Raw genomic sequence first — 14,805 nt, 5'->3', positions numbered from 1 at the left:
GGGCCTTTGAAGCCAATAGGCCTCAGACTACATCAGGTCATGTATGGGTACTGGCAGGAGCTATGTATGCTCATTGAAACCTGACAAATGCAGTCTCAAAGATTGGGACAATGGGAACATTTAGAGCACACTGAGCTGCTGGGGACAAAGTTAGAGGAATCTTAGCACTGACTGACAAAACTCTCCAACAACCTGAATTTGAACAATGTATTAGATATGTGAGTTTCTTGTCATATACATGTACAGATGTATCAAACCTCTTTCCTGCTGCAGCCACGCATAGGTGCACCAACTACAGTGGTATAAATTAAATTACCACAATATGCCAAGACCAAAAAACAGATTTGAAATATAAAAGGATAGATTAAAGAATATTCAAAGAGAGAGAGAGAGAGAGTAAGAAAGTATTGCTAACAATGCTCTTACTCTTTTGGAAGGATCTCAGCCGGCTAACAAGTTAATCTCTCCAAATTCAACACATGGATTGTATGCCATTCACCTTCCAGTACTGGGACTGGTGTTTGTATGCTCTCCCTATGTGTTGGGAAGGGTTGTGGCTGTCACAATGGAGGACACACCTGCTGCCAATCAAGGTTTGGTTCCACTCCACCCATTAGTGCACATCTTGCCTTTGATTCATGTAAATTACCTGGACTGGACTCTCCAGCCTGCCTGTACTTGGCCTTTAGTCATTGACTGTTGTAATTGGATTAACTATCCTGGCACTGAGCCATTTTAACATGATAACGGCTTGGGCTTGTCCATCCAGCACTATAAAGGTGCCATGTGTTCTTTGTTCTCTCTCTTTGCTAGCTTGGGACCACCCTTCTTCACACCAGGCCTAGAAATGCGGAAGGGTGCTGGAGAAACTGTTGGTAAGATGTGCGCTGTTAAAAGGGTTGGGAGCATTTAACTAGTGTCCCTTGTAGCATAGAACTGTACCCCTTGTGTCAAGGGGTGGTGGGGCATTGTAGTGATTTTTCCTTGATCATTATATGTACCAGTTCATTGCATGTGTGTGTGTATTTTGTTCCCACACTATTTTCCCCACATTTGTTATTAATTGTCCACTATTTCTTTCCCATGGCTGCTGTAAACTGTGTGTGTGAGTGCATGTGTGTGTGTGTGTGTGTGTGTGTGTGTGTGTGTATGTGTTGCATATGTTACCATTTCCCACACATGCCTTCCCTACCAAAACTGTGCCCAGAGACCTTGCCTTTGAGATCTACCAAACCTGTTTCCTCACTCACAACACCGGGTGCTCCGGTTTCATCCTGCACTTCAAAGTCACTGTCAATTTCCCCGAGTGTATATGTAATTAATTGATTTTGGTGGGGGGTGGGGGTTTGATGGGAATGTGGGGAGAAAAAAATTAGATTAATGGAGGCTTCAGGTGAATAGGAGGAGTGGGAGGCCCTGTTTCCATGCTGTACGACTCTATCTTGGTTCTGGTACTTGAGTCCATTGCTGACACAGAAGGAAATAAAATAAAATTGCTGTAGGCTTCAGTGACAGGCACTATGAGATCTTTGCAAACACTAAGTCCTCAACTCTCATGGTCCTACTTCACTCAGCTGAGAAATATAAGAACTGTGTATGTCTATTGAAACCTGTGAACTGCAGCCTCAAGGGTCCTTGATGCAGATGTTGGAATTTTGAGCAAAGAGTGAGATGCTGGAGGGATTCAGCAGGTCAGGCAGCATCCGTGGGGAGAGATGGACCCTTTATCGATAGTAGGTTCAGTCGCAAAACATTGCCTGATTCTTCCCCCTCATGAACGCTACCTGCTTTGTTGAGTTCCACCAGCTTTTTAGTGTTCCCTCCTCCTTCATGTTTGAGTCATCCAAGTATTTTGTGCTGTATGCAGCGACTGTGGCAAAGCCTGATGTCCCGAAGTTGGCCTCCATAGCCACAGTCCACTCTGCTCAACAAACCAGAGGCGCAATACCCATGGTTGATCATGACTGATGGTGACCAAAAAGCGAAGAAAATTCAAACCAGAAGAAGGAGCCGAACAACTGGAATATAGCAATGTTTAAAGACATTGTCAGAATATTATAAAAGTCATGATACAATCATCTCATGTCCAATTAAAAGCCATATCTTGGTAACGGTATCTCCTATCATTCACCTAAGAATGAAGATAAGTTTGCTCCAAGAAATTACACTGAGTTGTGGACAACTAATTAAATATTCCTGGGATTTTATCCAAACAGTAATGAAAAATTACATCCCAGGATTTTATCAGTTGAATAAAAAAATCATTGTTAAGAACAGGTAGCTGGATGGGCCTGATCCAATGGCAGCTTCATCTTCAGCAGTCAAGGAGGTATACCAACATTTCTACCTGCTTAGTAGCACAAAGAAATTCAGCAAGTCTTATCAATATTTAAGGTGAATTTTGGAAAATATCCTGTGATGAGATTGCAGGCAAATAGGACTATTGTAGGTTGGGTCAAAGTTCAATAGGGGTGTGATGTGCCAAAGGGACTTTTTTTTACTGACTCCATGACTAAACACCAGGGCAGAACACTGGGGCAGCCAGAACTGATAAAAGGGGACAGGCAGAGGTAAATGATCTTTGGGAGTAAATCATCATTTAAAACCCATTTACTCTTAATGATATTGTGAACTGTCAGATTTGTAACAATTAAATGTGTCATCTCTATTTGCAGTACCCAATGAGAATGACTTACATCACCCACATAACTTTGCTGTTTAAGAACTATGACTTCACCCTCACCAGCATGTTATAAATAGAAAGTTTACATAGTCTCTGCAATTTCCTCTAAATTAATCCCTTCCAGATCAAGGTGAAAAATAGAATGTGGAATAGTACTACACACTACAGGTCCTTCAGCCCAACCCATATAAACCTACTCCACATAATCTAATGGTACCCTTCCCTGCTTCACAGTCAATAAACAACCATTATTCTTCCATCTATGTACCCAAAAAGAGTTTTTGAAAAGTCCTTATTGTATCAGCCTCCACTGCCACACCTGTCAGTACGTTCCAGGTACTCACCACTTTCTGTGTAAAAACCCTTGTGTAAAAAGAAATGTCTGGTTTTGTGGCGTATTGTAGAATCAGAACACAAGGCAAAGAAAGGACACCCCCGTTTGTGTGTACACATCTGGCAGTTCCACTTTCTTCCTTCCTCACAGAACTGATCACTTTTCATTTTCAAGTATTGATCCAAATCCAGGTTGACATCTGCAGTGTGCTTCTGTGGGGGCTTATATTGTAACCTGGAAGACCTGGCCATTAGAAAATGCTTGGCTTGCTTAATGGACTGAAAGAGCTCTCTTTGCACGGTAACACAATGTGATGAGAGATGATGAGAACACCCTGGTTGAAGGGAAACATGACAGCAGATTTAAATCACATGGATCTCGCAAGGTCAGTGGTGTGCACGATGCATCTGCAGGGAGATGCTTTCAAAAGTTTGATTCATAGATTTTAGACACTCAGAGATCCAATTATTCTTCAGCTGTGAAAATGGAGAATGGAGTTTGAAGAATGGGCTGATTTATCTCATAGTCCATGCTAACCATCAGGAACCTACAACACTAATCCTATTTATCAGCACTTGGTCCACAGACTTCTATGCCTTGCCAATTCCTGTCTGGTTGCTTCATCTCCTTTGGCAGTGCATTCCAGATTCCAAGCACATGCTAGTTATTCTGACCATCGTCATGTCCTCTCTCTTTCCTCCTTCCTGACTGCTCCTCCAGCAGGCAAAATCCACTGTTAGGCTCTACACACCCAAGGAAAATCCAACGACACTTGCTCTATGCTGGCCAGTAACACCCAGAAGCCTTTAACTATTTTAATTCCAGCAGCAACACTTTGCCTTTATGAAAAAAGATCCATTGAAGTAAATTGAATTGGATTGATTTGTTCACTGTGAAACACTTAGTTTTACATGCTACTCAGTCAAGTCAGCTTATACATAGTACAACAGGAAGTGCAGGGGAATGTGTTACAATAAAACCAAAGTGAGGTGTCTAATTTTAAAAAGTACTGTGAAACAGTGCAAGGGCATCATCTTTTATGAATGAGAGGTTTGCTCAAGAGTCTGACTATAGCAGGAAAGTACCTGCCCTTGAATCTGGAATGCATATTGATCGGGATGTGATATTGTGACAGATTATGTTGTGTGTTATATTGTATATAGATATGTTTTAAAATAGATAAATTGTGGCAGGTTTTTTAGTTAGATCACATATGGATACAAACACTTCAAAACAGATCTCATTTAAAATACTGGATCTCTGCTCAAGCCAGACAGTTCAGGCTCCGAATGCCTTTGTACAATCTTTGAAGAATGCCTACAAGGACTTCACAACCAGGTGTTAATTGGACATGCTGTGGAGTAATGGATTATTGTTTTGTTTTGGAAACCAACAGATGAATGAACTCGGAAGATTAGGTCTAGAGCTGCAGTCTGTCTGAGTCCAGTTGGCTGTTCTAAGAGGGTCATGTGGTTTTTCTATGTGAGTGAGTGAGAGAGAGAGAGAGAGAGAGAGAGAGAGAGAGAGAATTCAGTTTGACAGTTCAGCAGTAGCAGCTGAGACTGGAACATGACAAGCTGGCATGCTTGTGGAAAAACCCCATTTTGAAGGTGGGTTGTGAGTTCAGCCTAATCAAAGTCCTTGTGGTCCATGCAAGAGAAGAGGACTGGCTGTATAATGTTTCACTTGAAATAAGGGAAACAAAAAGGAACTCCGTAGTGACCTGAAAGAAAGAGGTTATTATCTGGAAAACCCTGATGGGGCAAGTTTTCACGACAAGACACTGATGTGGCTGATCTAAAGGAATCAGTTGTGGGTGTCCAATGAACAGCAAATCTTTCTCTAAAAACTGACAAGAACCTTCCTGAATGGTAACCATTTACTTTTCAAGCATCAAAGCCTGGTGAAATTCATAAATGTTAAGTTCTGTGCACAGTTGCCTGCCAACAGTGAACTTGGAAGAGTGAGAAATGAGTTTGGACTGTGAATCAAATAACTTTTCTGAGCTTACACACACATTACATACACGTGAACTTAGAATTAGAAGGGATTTAAGTTAGGTTAAGGAAGTTAATAGAACTAATTTAAAATTTGACCCTGCTTTCATGTTTAAAGATAATTAAAAGCAACTTTTGTTGAAGTAACCATTTGTCTTGGTGAATTTCTATTGTTGCTGGGTTTTGGGGTCCTCCTGCCCCATAACATTATGTTGGTTCCTTTTCAGAGAGAGCAGGAGGTGAAGATGGAGTCGACGGAGGGGAGGTCAGTTTGTGTGACAGCCTGTGCTGTGTCCACAGCACTCTGCATTTTCTTGTGGTCTTGAGCAGAGTAGTTTTGTCCCAAGCTGTGAAGCCTCCGGACGGGATCATTTCTGTGGAACATCTATAAAATTTGGGAAGGGACATTGGGCTCATGCTGAATTTTCTCAGAAGCCTGATGCAGTAAGATCCAATAAAATATCTCACGGCCTTTCACAGCAGTGGTAACAGACAAAATTCGACAGCAAGTTATTTAATGGATCGGATAACTAAAAACGTAGTAACCAAAGTCTGCTTTAAGGACTAGGTGGAGGGAAGATTGTGGGGAAGAAATTGTAAGGCTAAATATCCATCAGCCAGCTCCCCACCATGACTACCAGCCCCCCCATATCTCCATCGGGCACACAAAACTCAAAACGGTCAACCAGTTTACCTATCTCGGCTGCACCATTTCATCAGATGCAAGGATCGACAATGAGATAGACAACAGACTCGCCAAGGCAAATAGCGCCTTTGGAAGACTACACAAAAGAGTCTGGAAAAACAACCAACTGTAAAACCTCACAAAGATAAGCGTATACAGAGCCGTTGTCATACCCACACTCCTGTTTGGCTCCGAATCATGGATCCTCTACCGGCATCACCTACGGCTCCTAGAACTCTTCCACCAGCGTTGTCTCCGCTCCATCCTCAACATCCATTGGAGCGCTTTCATCCCTAACATCGAAGTACTCGAGATGGCAGAGGTCGACAGCATCGAGTCCACGCTGCTGAAGATCCAGCTGCGCTGGATGGGTCACGTCTCCAGAATGGAGGACCATCGCCTTCCCAAGATCGTGTTATATGGTGAGCTCTCCACTGGCCACCGTGACGGAGGTGCACAAAAGAAAAGGTACAAGGACTGCCTAAAGAAATCTCTTGGTGCCTGCCACATTGACCACCGCCAGTGGGCTGATATCGCCTCAAACCGTGCATTTTGGCACCTCACAGTTTGGCGGGCAGCAACCTCCTTTGAAGAAGACCACAGAGCTCACCTCACTGACAAAAGGCAAAGGAGGAAAAACCCAACACCCAACCCCAACCAACCAATTTTCCCCTGCAGCCGCTGCAACCGTGTCTGCCTGTCCCGCATCGGACTTGTCAGCCACAAACGAGCCTGCAGCTGACGTGGACTTTTACCCCCTCCATAAATCTTCGTCCGCGAAGCAAAGCCAAAGAAGAAAAGAAGAAAGAAGGCATAACACCGACAGGGAAGCCATAACAAGCACAGATACATCAGGCAAGACAGGAGTGATTTAAAAGGGACCTGTGGGGGACCGTTTCCACACAAGAGGGAGGTGGATAGATACCAAAGGAAGTGGTATGGTGGGTACAACCATAACATTTAAAAGGCCTTCAGATGAGTACATGGATAGGAAAGGTTTAGAGGGACATGTGCTGCATGCAAGCAATTGGTAGTAGCTTGGTCAGCCTGGATAAGTTGAGGTGAAGGGCCTGTTTCTGTGCTGCAAAACTCTATGACTACATGAGAGGAGGTTAATGAGAGGATAGGTGGGGGTTAGTTTATACTCTTAAAAAATTAACACGATTGAAATTGAACTTCCGAACCTACTGTGGTGAAGCATATTCATTTGGCTGCAAAAGAAACGTGCTTCTATTTTATTTATTATTTGTGATTGGTAGCCCATTAGATGCTCTAACACGCAATCTAGGGTGACAATTATTAAATCTTAAAAGAGCTCCGGTTCCTTTCAGAATGAAGCTTTGCATTCCTGTAACACATCAGTCATCAGTAGCCAAAGGGCTCTTGACCTAGCCTTTAACCTGGATTACTAATTAATGTGAACAAAGCTTAGATTCATAAATCTTTTGTGAGGTCTATTCATACAAGTGGCCTGAGGCTTTTGAAGATGCCCATATCTTATTCCTGTCAGTGAGAAGGACCTGCTCGGCATGCAGCAGAACCAAGGCTCTCTTGGAGAAGCAGTTTGATCACGCAGCCTCAAAAACTGATGCCACTGGTGAGTGGAGAGCAAGCTCCTCACAACCCAATTGTTCATAGCTGAAGTCCAGCTCTTCCTCCTCCTAATTACATGGCAGGATTGCAAACTTTCTCCAACATTCCCTCATTGCAGCTGAGTCAGGGAAAGTTCTGAAATTGTTTCTTGGATGGTACATGGAATGGGTGACAGGGTGGATGTGGTAAGTGGGAGGAGATCTGCACAGTGGGTGCACGTACTATATACAACACTCTTTCATGGACAACAACAGCAGGAAGGAAAGGATCTGCCCCACACATCTCTGATACAAAACTTAAAATGTACATGTGTCTACATCTTAAATGGCCTCAAAACTCAATCTGCACCATAATGTTTTGAATCACTGAATAATCTAAATAAATTATTAAATAATCAGCCTTAAGTTCCCAGGGGTAAACATCTCCAATGACTTGTCCTGGTCCACCCATGTCACCACATTGGGTAAGAACGTGCCCCAGCATCTTTATTTCCCCAGAAGCCTGAGGAAATTTGGTGCATCATTTGCATGACTCAAATACTTCTAGAAATCCATCATTGAATGTATCCTGTCAGGATGCATCATTGCGTGAGGCGGGAATTGCAGAGAGTAGTGGATACAAGTCAGACCATCTTGAAATCTCCCCCTCCCCCCACCCCACCCATCGACTACACCTAAATAACTGGATGCTTTGGGCAAATAACCAAAAAGGTTAAAAGACTCACCCGAGTTCAGCCAAACTCTCTTCATCCCCCTCCTATCGGGAAGAAGATTAATGAGTGTGAGATCACGTACCACAAGATTCAAGGACATTTTCCTCCCACCATTATCAGACTCCTGAATGAACCCAACACTGGTAAACTAATGTTGCTTTTACTCTATACCAATGGTTTTCAAACAGCCCACTTAAACTCACTTGCCACCTTCAGTAATCCCTATGCCATCGGTGCTCTGTGATTGGCAAAGGATTGCTGAAGGTGGCATGTGAGTGGGAAGGGAAGGTTAAGAACCACTGTTCTAGACTCAATTGTTACTGAAATATTTTGCTTGAGAAAAATTGTTCATTGGCCCATTCCCTTTGGAGTTATGAAACCATGCACATAACAAGTCAATTAGGTACAATTAAAGCAGTGGTTTTCAAAACTTTTCTTTCCATCTTCAGCAATCCCTTCAAATCACAGAGCACCTATGGCATAGGGGTTGTTGAAGGTGGTATGTGAGTTTACGGGGCAGTTTGAAAACCACTGCATTATATTGACTGATGACTCTCTGTAATTCTGTCATTCAGCTCTGTACTGTGTTTTTACTGCTGCAGTGTTTGTATGTGTTGATGACCTGGATTGCACGGAAAACAAACATTCTCACTGTAGCTCTCCATACATGGTATTAAACTTGAACAATGTTCAACTGATATATACTGTCAAAAATATTGCAGATCTGGTTAATGAAGTATGAATGTAGAAAAGGAGACATGGGAGACTGCAGACACTGGAATCTGGACCTACAAACAATCTGTTGGTCAAGCAGCATCAGTGGAAGAAAAAAGGAATAGTCAACATATTAAGTTACCTCCCCCCCATCGAGAATTGAAGGGTTCTAGCCCAATACATTGAGCACTATTTTTCCCCACTAATGCTGCACAAACTGCTGAGTTCTTCCAGCAGATTGTATGAAAGTAGGGAACTCCTGCTGTAGCTGCATTCCATGCCTGGAGCACTGTGTTCGATATTGTCTCCTAATTTCAGGAAAAATGAACTTGCAATTGATGCAATGCAACAGAAGTACCCAACTTGTGGGTTGAAACTGATTGAGAAGATGGGTCATGTTCATGTTCACTGGCGTTTGATAAGAACATGGGGCAATCTCATTAACCAAATGATTCTCATTGGTATTAAAATGATTAATGCTGAGAGAAAGCTTTCTCCTGTGTAAGAATGTAGAATGAGTCGTAATAGTTTCAAAACAAGGTGTGGCCATTTAGGAAGTGATAAGGAAGAATTTATTTTTTTATCGGGGTCGTGAGTCTTCAGAATTTTCTGTGCAAGGGAGCTGTAGACAGTCTAATTGAAGATTCTAAACACTGGGAGAAACACTGGTGTAATTTAATGTAAACAATTGTAGTTGGTGTATCCAACATACTTATTTGGCTGTTGCAAGTAAAAATGTTGATGCATATGTACATTGTGTTTGTGCACATGACAATAAACTCTTTCACATGATCAAAAACCTACAGGTGGTGGAATCTTGAGCAAACACTGAGGAGCTGCTCAGCAGGCAGCATCCATTGGTAGAAATGGTCAGTCAACATTTTGGGTTTCTAAACCATAAGAGGGTCAATCATTCTAGAGTTGAAAACAAGAACTGTTTGAGCCCTGATCTTACTCAATAGCAGAGGACATACAATGGATCACATAGTCAACTCCCCTTACTTACTGTTCCCCTTGAGCTTGCCTGTTCCTAAATATAAACAAAAGTTCTTTGTCACAGGAAGAAATTCGAACCAAACCTTCCTTTACAATAAATAACCCTATTCCGTACAAGAACTAAAAAGTGGAACCTGGATAGGAGATGGTACTGATCTTATTGAAACCTCTAAAATTCTGAAGGTGGAGAGGCAGTTAGCTTTATGTTGTTGAATATAACACCCAACCCCAACCCACCAATTTTCCCCTGCAACCGCTGCAACCGTGTCCGCCTGTCCCGCATCGGACTTGTCAGCCACCAACGAGCCTGCAGCTGACGTGGACATTTACCCCCTCCTTAAATCTTCATCCGCGAAGCCAAGCCAAAGAAGAAGAAAGAAGATCTATCATGCCTATTAATTAGCCATTAAGATTAGGTGAATATAAGAATTCAGAGTAGGATTAGGATGCATTGCTCACCAACACCACCACTGTCCAGTGAGATCACTGCTAATCTGATCTTTACTCTCGATTTTCCTGTCTGATTTCTATAACCTATCATTTGAAAATGATTCTGCCTCAGTCCTGAATTCGATGCTTCATAATCTACAGGTCCATTGGGTAGAGAATTTAAGAGTCACTATTCTCTGGAAGCAGAAACTCAATTTCACCTCCTTTGTAAATGGGCACCTTTTAACAGAAGAACACAACATAAGAACAGAAGACTATAGCACTATCACGGTTGATCTGCCCTGATGTTGTGTCTCTTGGTTTCTTTGATATTCAGAAGTCTATCAATTTCTGTTTCCTGAAATCCTAATCCATCACTGTAGATTTCCCATCTCGGAAAACATCTCGACAATATCATATCTGTCAAACTAACTACCTCCCCACCTTCAGAATATTAGAGGCTTCAATAAGAACAGCTCCATTCTTCTCGACCATCTCCTATGCAGGGGTGCGAGATAGCATTCCAGGGGGTGCGAGATAACATTGTATTTTTTTTGTTTATATTAAGGGTCCTATATATTCAAGATAAAAATATTGATTTTTTGTTTGTCCAAATTAAAGATGGGGATGTCCTCTTTTTTTTCTGTTCAAGAGAATGAGATTCTCTATGAATTTTAGCGCATTTCGACGCACTGTTTCCTTTTAAGTGGCATCGCCCTATAACTTTATTTTAATCAGGACATTTAAAATGGATGAAAATGTTTATGCAACTTTTAATTTGTTGTAATATTTTTTATTTTCCATATGTTTCAGTTTTGCATTATTAAAATTGATTATACAAATTTGTTTTGGTCACCTTCACCTTTATTCTTAAATAAATTATTACTTTAAGGGGTGCGAGAACACATTAAAAATTCTTCGGGTGTGGGGCATAAAAAAGGTTGGGAACCACTGCTGTAAAGGAAGGTTCGGTTTGAAGTTCTTCCTGTGACATTTGCATTAATCATGCAACACAGCATAATTTTCCTGCTGTTCAGATCCATTTGGTGGAACTAGATTTTGAGGTGGACGATATGGTCCTTCTATTCACCAAAAATTAATATCGAACTTGGGAATCTGTGACTGTTCCTCTCTTTGCAATTGGACCCCCAACTTCTTCGTTGGCAACATCACTTCCTCCTCCCTGAACATCAATACAATGGTGCTTCAGAGCTGCATGCTAAGTCCCCTGGCCTATTTCTTCCACAACCATATTTCTGTAAGCAAATTCGGTTCCAAGGCAATTTATTAATTAGCTGATGACATCACTGTTGGCCGAATAATGGACAACAATGAGTCTGAATACAAGATAAAGATCGAGAACCTAGTGGGATTGTGCCAGAATAACAATCTTGCTCTCAACATCATGAAGACCAAAGACTTTATTGTAGCTTTAGGAAGGAGAAGCTAAGGATACTATGCACCTGTCTTCATTGATGCGATGGTGGCAGAGAAGGTAAGTTCCTGGGAGCCCACATATTAGAGGGATTCTTCTGAAGCCAGCACATCAAGGCAACCCTGAAGAAGGCACATCAACACCTTTATCTTCTATGAAGTCTGAAGAGATTTGGTATGTCATTGAATATTCTTCTACAGGTGTACAGTGGAGAGTATACTGATTGGTTGCATCACATATTGCAATTTAATTTATACAATACTATAAATTACAATACATGAAATTTAATTTATACAAACCTGTGTGGCTGCACCAAATAAGAGTCTCTATTCATCCATGTAGAGCTCGTCAAAAGAATCAAAGACTTGTTGATCCAAACCAAGGCTTTTATTAGCAAAAGACAGGAGCTCTTCACAGGTGGCCGACCAGTCCGGAATGATCTGACCTGGCTAGGGACACAATCCTTTATGGCCCAGACAGTAGGCGTGGCTAAGCTCTCAGCCAATCGCTGTAAGCACAGTCTAGATACTGTAACTATATACACTATATACATTGGTGATAGATCTGTACTATCACAATCCATACATTGTACTTGTGTATATGACAATATATATCAATATATATATTCCTGTCAGCATACATAAGACTGGTGCAAGATATTTAACGACCTCAAATAGGTGATGAAAATAAATAGCTGCAATTCTACAGCACCCTCTTCAGAACATCCTGAAGTACTTTTATACTTCATTATCTGCTTCAGAAGAATGGCCACTGTTGTAATCCATGAAACACCTCAGGTAATTTGTGCCCAGCAAGATGCAAAAAAAAACAGATAATGAACATTATTTCTTGGGTGTCATTTGATGGGGAATCAACATAGCCTTGAAAAATAACCACATGGTGACACATTTATCACCCTGCATAAGGAGAGTCTTGGTTTTAACAGTTTAGGACAACTTGAGCCCCTGTTGATTTCACGTTAATCATCTAAAAATGACAACACCAATTTATTATCATAAACATTGTACAACTTACATATGCTCTGAATTGGTGCACTACTGGTGTACTGAAGGATTTCTCCTATCAACCTAGATGTGGTTTTCAAATTGATGGAACAACCTTCCCATTGGAGGTGCTCCTTCAGACCCTATCCATTTTGGAACCCCAAGTAAATCTGAATACTGCTCTAATGACTGCCAGGGCACAGGTCTGGAGAGATGGGCCACAACACTGAGAGCACCTCACACCTGATAACCAAGATCTTCCTTGTTATCGAGAGGGAGCGCCACACCCACATTTCCAATTTTTGGTAGACCTTAGTGATCTGCTCTGACTAAATCTTAGTGCACGTCCCAGCCACTCTAAACCATATCCCCAGCACTTTTAGGTAGTCAGATCTGATTGTGAAGGGGATGGTGGACTGTTTAAACCAGGTATCAAAGAGCATTACCTCACTCTTCTTTTGGTTAACCCTGGCACATGATGTGCATTGTCATTGCCTACATGTGCTGTCAGTCTCCAGATTGATCATGTATCTGAATAGAAGACTGTGACATCATCCAAAAAAGGGAGGCCTTAACCTAGGTGCCTCCACTGCCTGGCACTGTCACTCCTCTTTTGCTCTCATCCTTCCTGATGGCTTTGGCAAAGGGATCTATTCAACACACAAATAAGACGGAAGTCAGAGGGCAGCCTTGCCTAACTCCAGACTTGATAGAGAAGCTATCTGTTTCCCACCCATTGATTTGGATTTCACAACAAATGTCTGTGTAGATCAATTTAATCCACTTCTGAAATCCCTCACCAAAGCCCATGTTGGAGAGTACATCCATCATGTATCTGGTCAAAATCTGGTCAAAAGCCTTCTGTTGGTCTAAGCTGATCAGGCAGGCATCCACCCCATCTTGCATGTAGGTGATGGTGTCCCTGAGCAGCACAAGGCTGTCAGAGATCTTACTGCTTGGAACCATGCAGGTCTGGTCAGAGGAGACAACTTGATTTGTGATGGACAGGATTTTGTAGTCCACTTTTAGCAATGAAATAGGTCTATAATTCCTTCTTTTTGTAGATGAGGGTGATGATGCCCTTCTTCATGGAGTCTGACATGCTTCCTGCCAGGTCCTTAGCATTATATACTTCCAGCAGGTCCGGGCCCAGCCAGTCCCACAGAGCCTTGTATAACTCAGCCATAGGCTTTCACTTCCTACTCGACCCATAGAAACAGATGAAATCTGTCAGCTCCCCTACAGTAATTGGCTGATCCAGACATTCCCTCGTGCTATCATCCAAGACCTCTGTGATAGAGGACAGGAAATTTCGGGAGGTCATTCTGTCTGTAGCCTTAGTGTAATACAGGCTTGCATATGATCTGCTGTTCCTCTGGATGCCCATCTATGAGGATGCAACTGAGCCATCCTCTTTCTTAAGGATGTGGATCACAAAGTTCCCTCTGTGAATTTTTGGAAGAAGAAATGTGAGCACGACTCATCCTGCTCCACTGTGCAGACTGTGGATCTGAAGATGATCTTGGAAGACTCTGAGGTGAACAGCAAGACTTGCTGGCTCTTCACCTCTTGGAGTTCTTCCCTCACATCTGCCCATCACAACTGCAGAAGAAGGAGTTGTTGTAGGTCAGTCTGGAGTTGGCTCAACTCAACTCCTGTCTTGCTCTCTGAATACCTTTGAAGATAAAGAACCTCTTGATGGTCTCCTTGGTCACTTCCAACCAGGTCACTATGGAGCCAAAGAAAGGTTTCATTGTTCTCCAACTGGCGTACTCCTTCTTTTGCTCCTCTACGTTCTCTGGGAACATCAACATCACATTCAGCTTCCACGTTCCCCTGCCTGCCTTCTGGTCCTCTTGTATGTGACAGGAGGCATGAAGGAGACAGTGGTCAAAGAAGAACACTGGCGTGACATTGGTGGTTCTGACCATGATGGCCTTTGACACAAAGATGAAGACTATCCGGGACCAGCATGAGCCATTTGATCTAGACCAGGTGGGCTGCGGCTGTGCTCCACCTCCAGAGTTGCTGAAAATGTCGCACAGCTGTGCGTCATTTTCCGTCTCCATCAGGAGTCTGGAGGAGCTGTCTAGTCTGCTGTCAGCACTGCTGGATCATCCATCCATATCCATGTCGATCCAGGAATGTTTCTGATTGGCACATTCCAGGCTGCAGGACTATGTGCTGAGAGATGTGCTGAGACTTGGTGCAGCCAATGCTAGG

General features: G+C 42.4%; 1 protein-coding gene across 7 annotated transcripts in view; it reads right to left on the bottom strand.

Moving 5' to 3' along the window:
• The window catches only part of LOC138757784 (netrin receptor UNC5C-like), a 369,257-nt gene that overhangs the window by 113,149 nt on the left and 241,303 nt on the right, over nucleotides 1-14,805 (bottom strand). The window contains exon 1 of one of the 7 annotated variants that reach the window (XM_069925677.1): nucleotides 8,017-8,045. The exons of the other annotated variants lie outside the window; for them this stretch is intronic. Coding sequence (XP_069781778.1) covers nucleotides 8,017-8,041 — 25 coding nt within the window. The 5' untranslated portion in view covers nucleotides 8,042-8,045. Of the gene's footprint in view, nucleotides 1-8,016; nucleotides 8,046-14,805 lie in introns of those variants that run through there. 7 annotated transcript variants of the gene reach the window in all.

Source organism: Narcine bancroftii, chromosome 3 (genome assembly GCF_036971445.1).
Source record: "Narcine bancroftii isolate sNarBan1 chromosome 3, sNarBan1.hap1, whole genome shotgun sequence".
NCBI classification, from domain to species: Eukaryota; Metazoa; Chordata; class Chondrichthyes; order Torpediniformes; family Narcinidae; genus Narcine; species Narcine bancroftii.
This window is presented reverse-complemented; position numbering and strand designations above follow the sequence as displayed.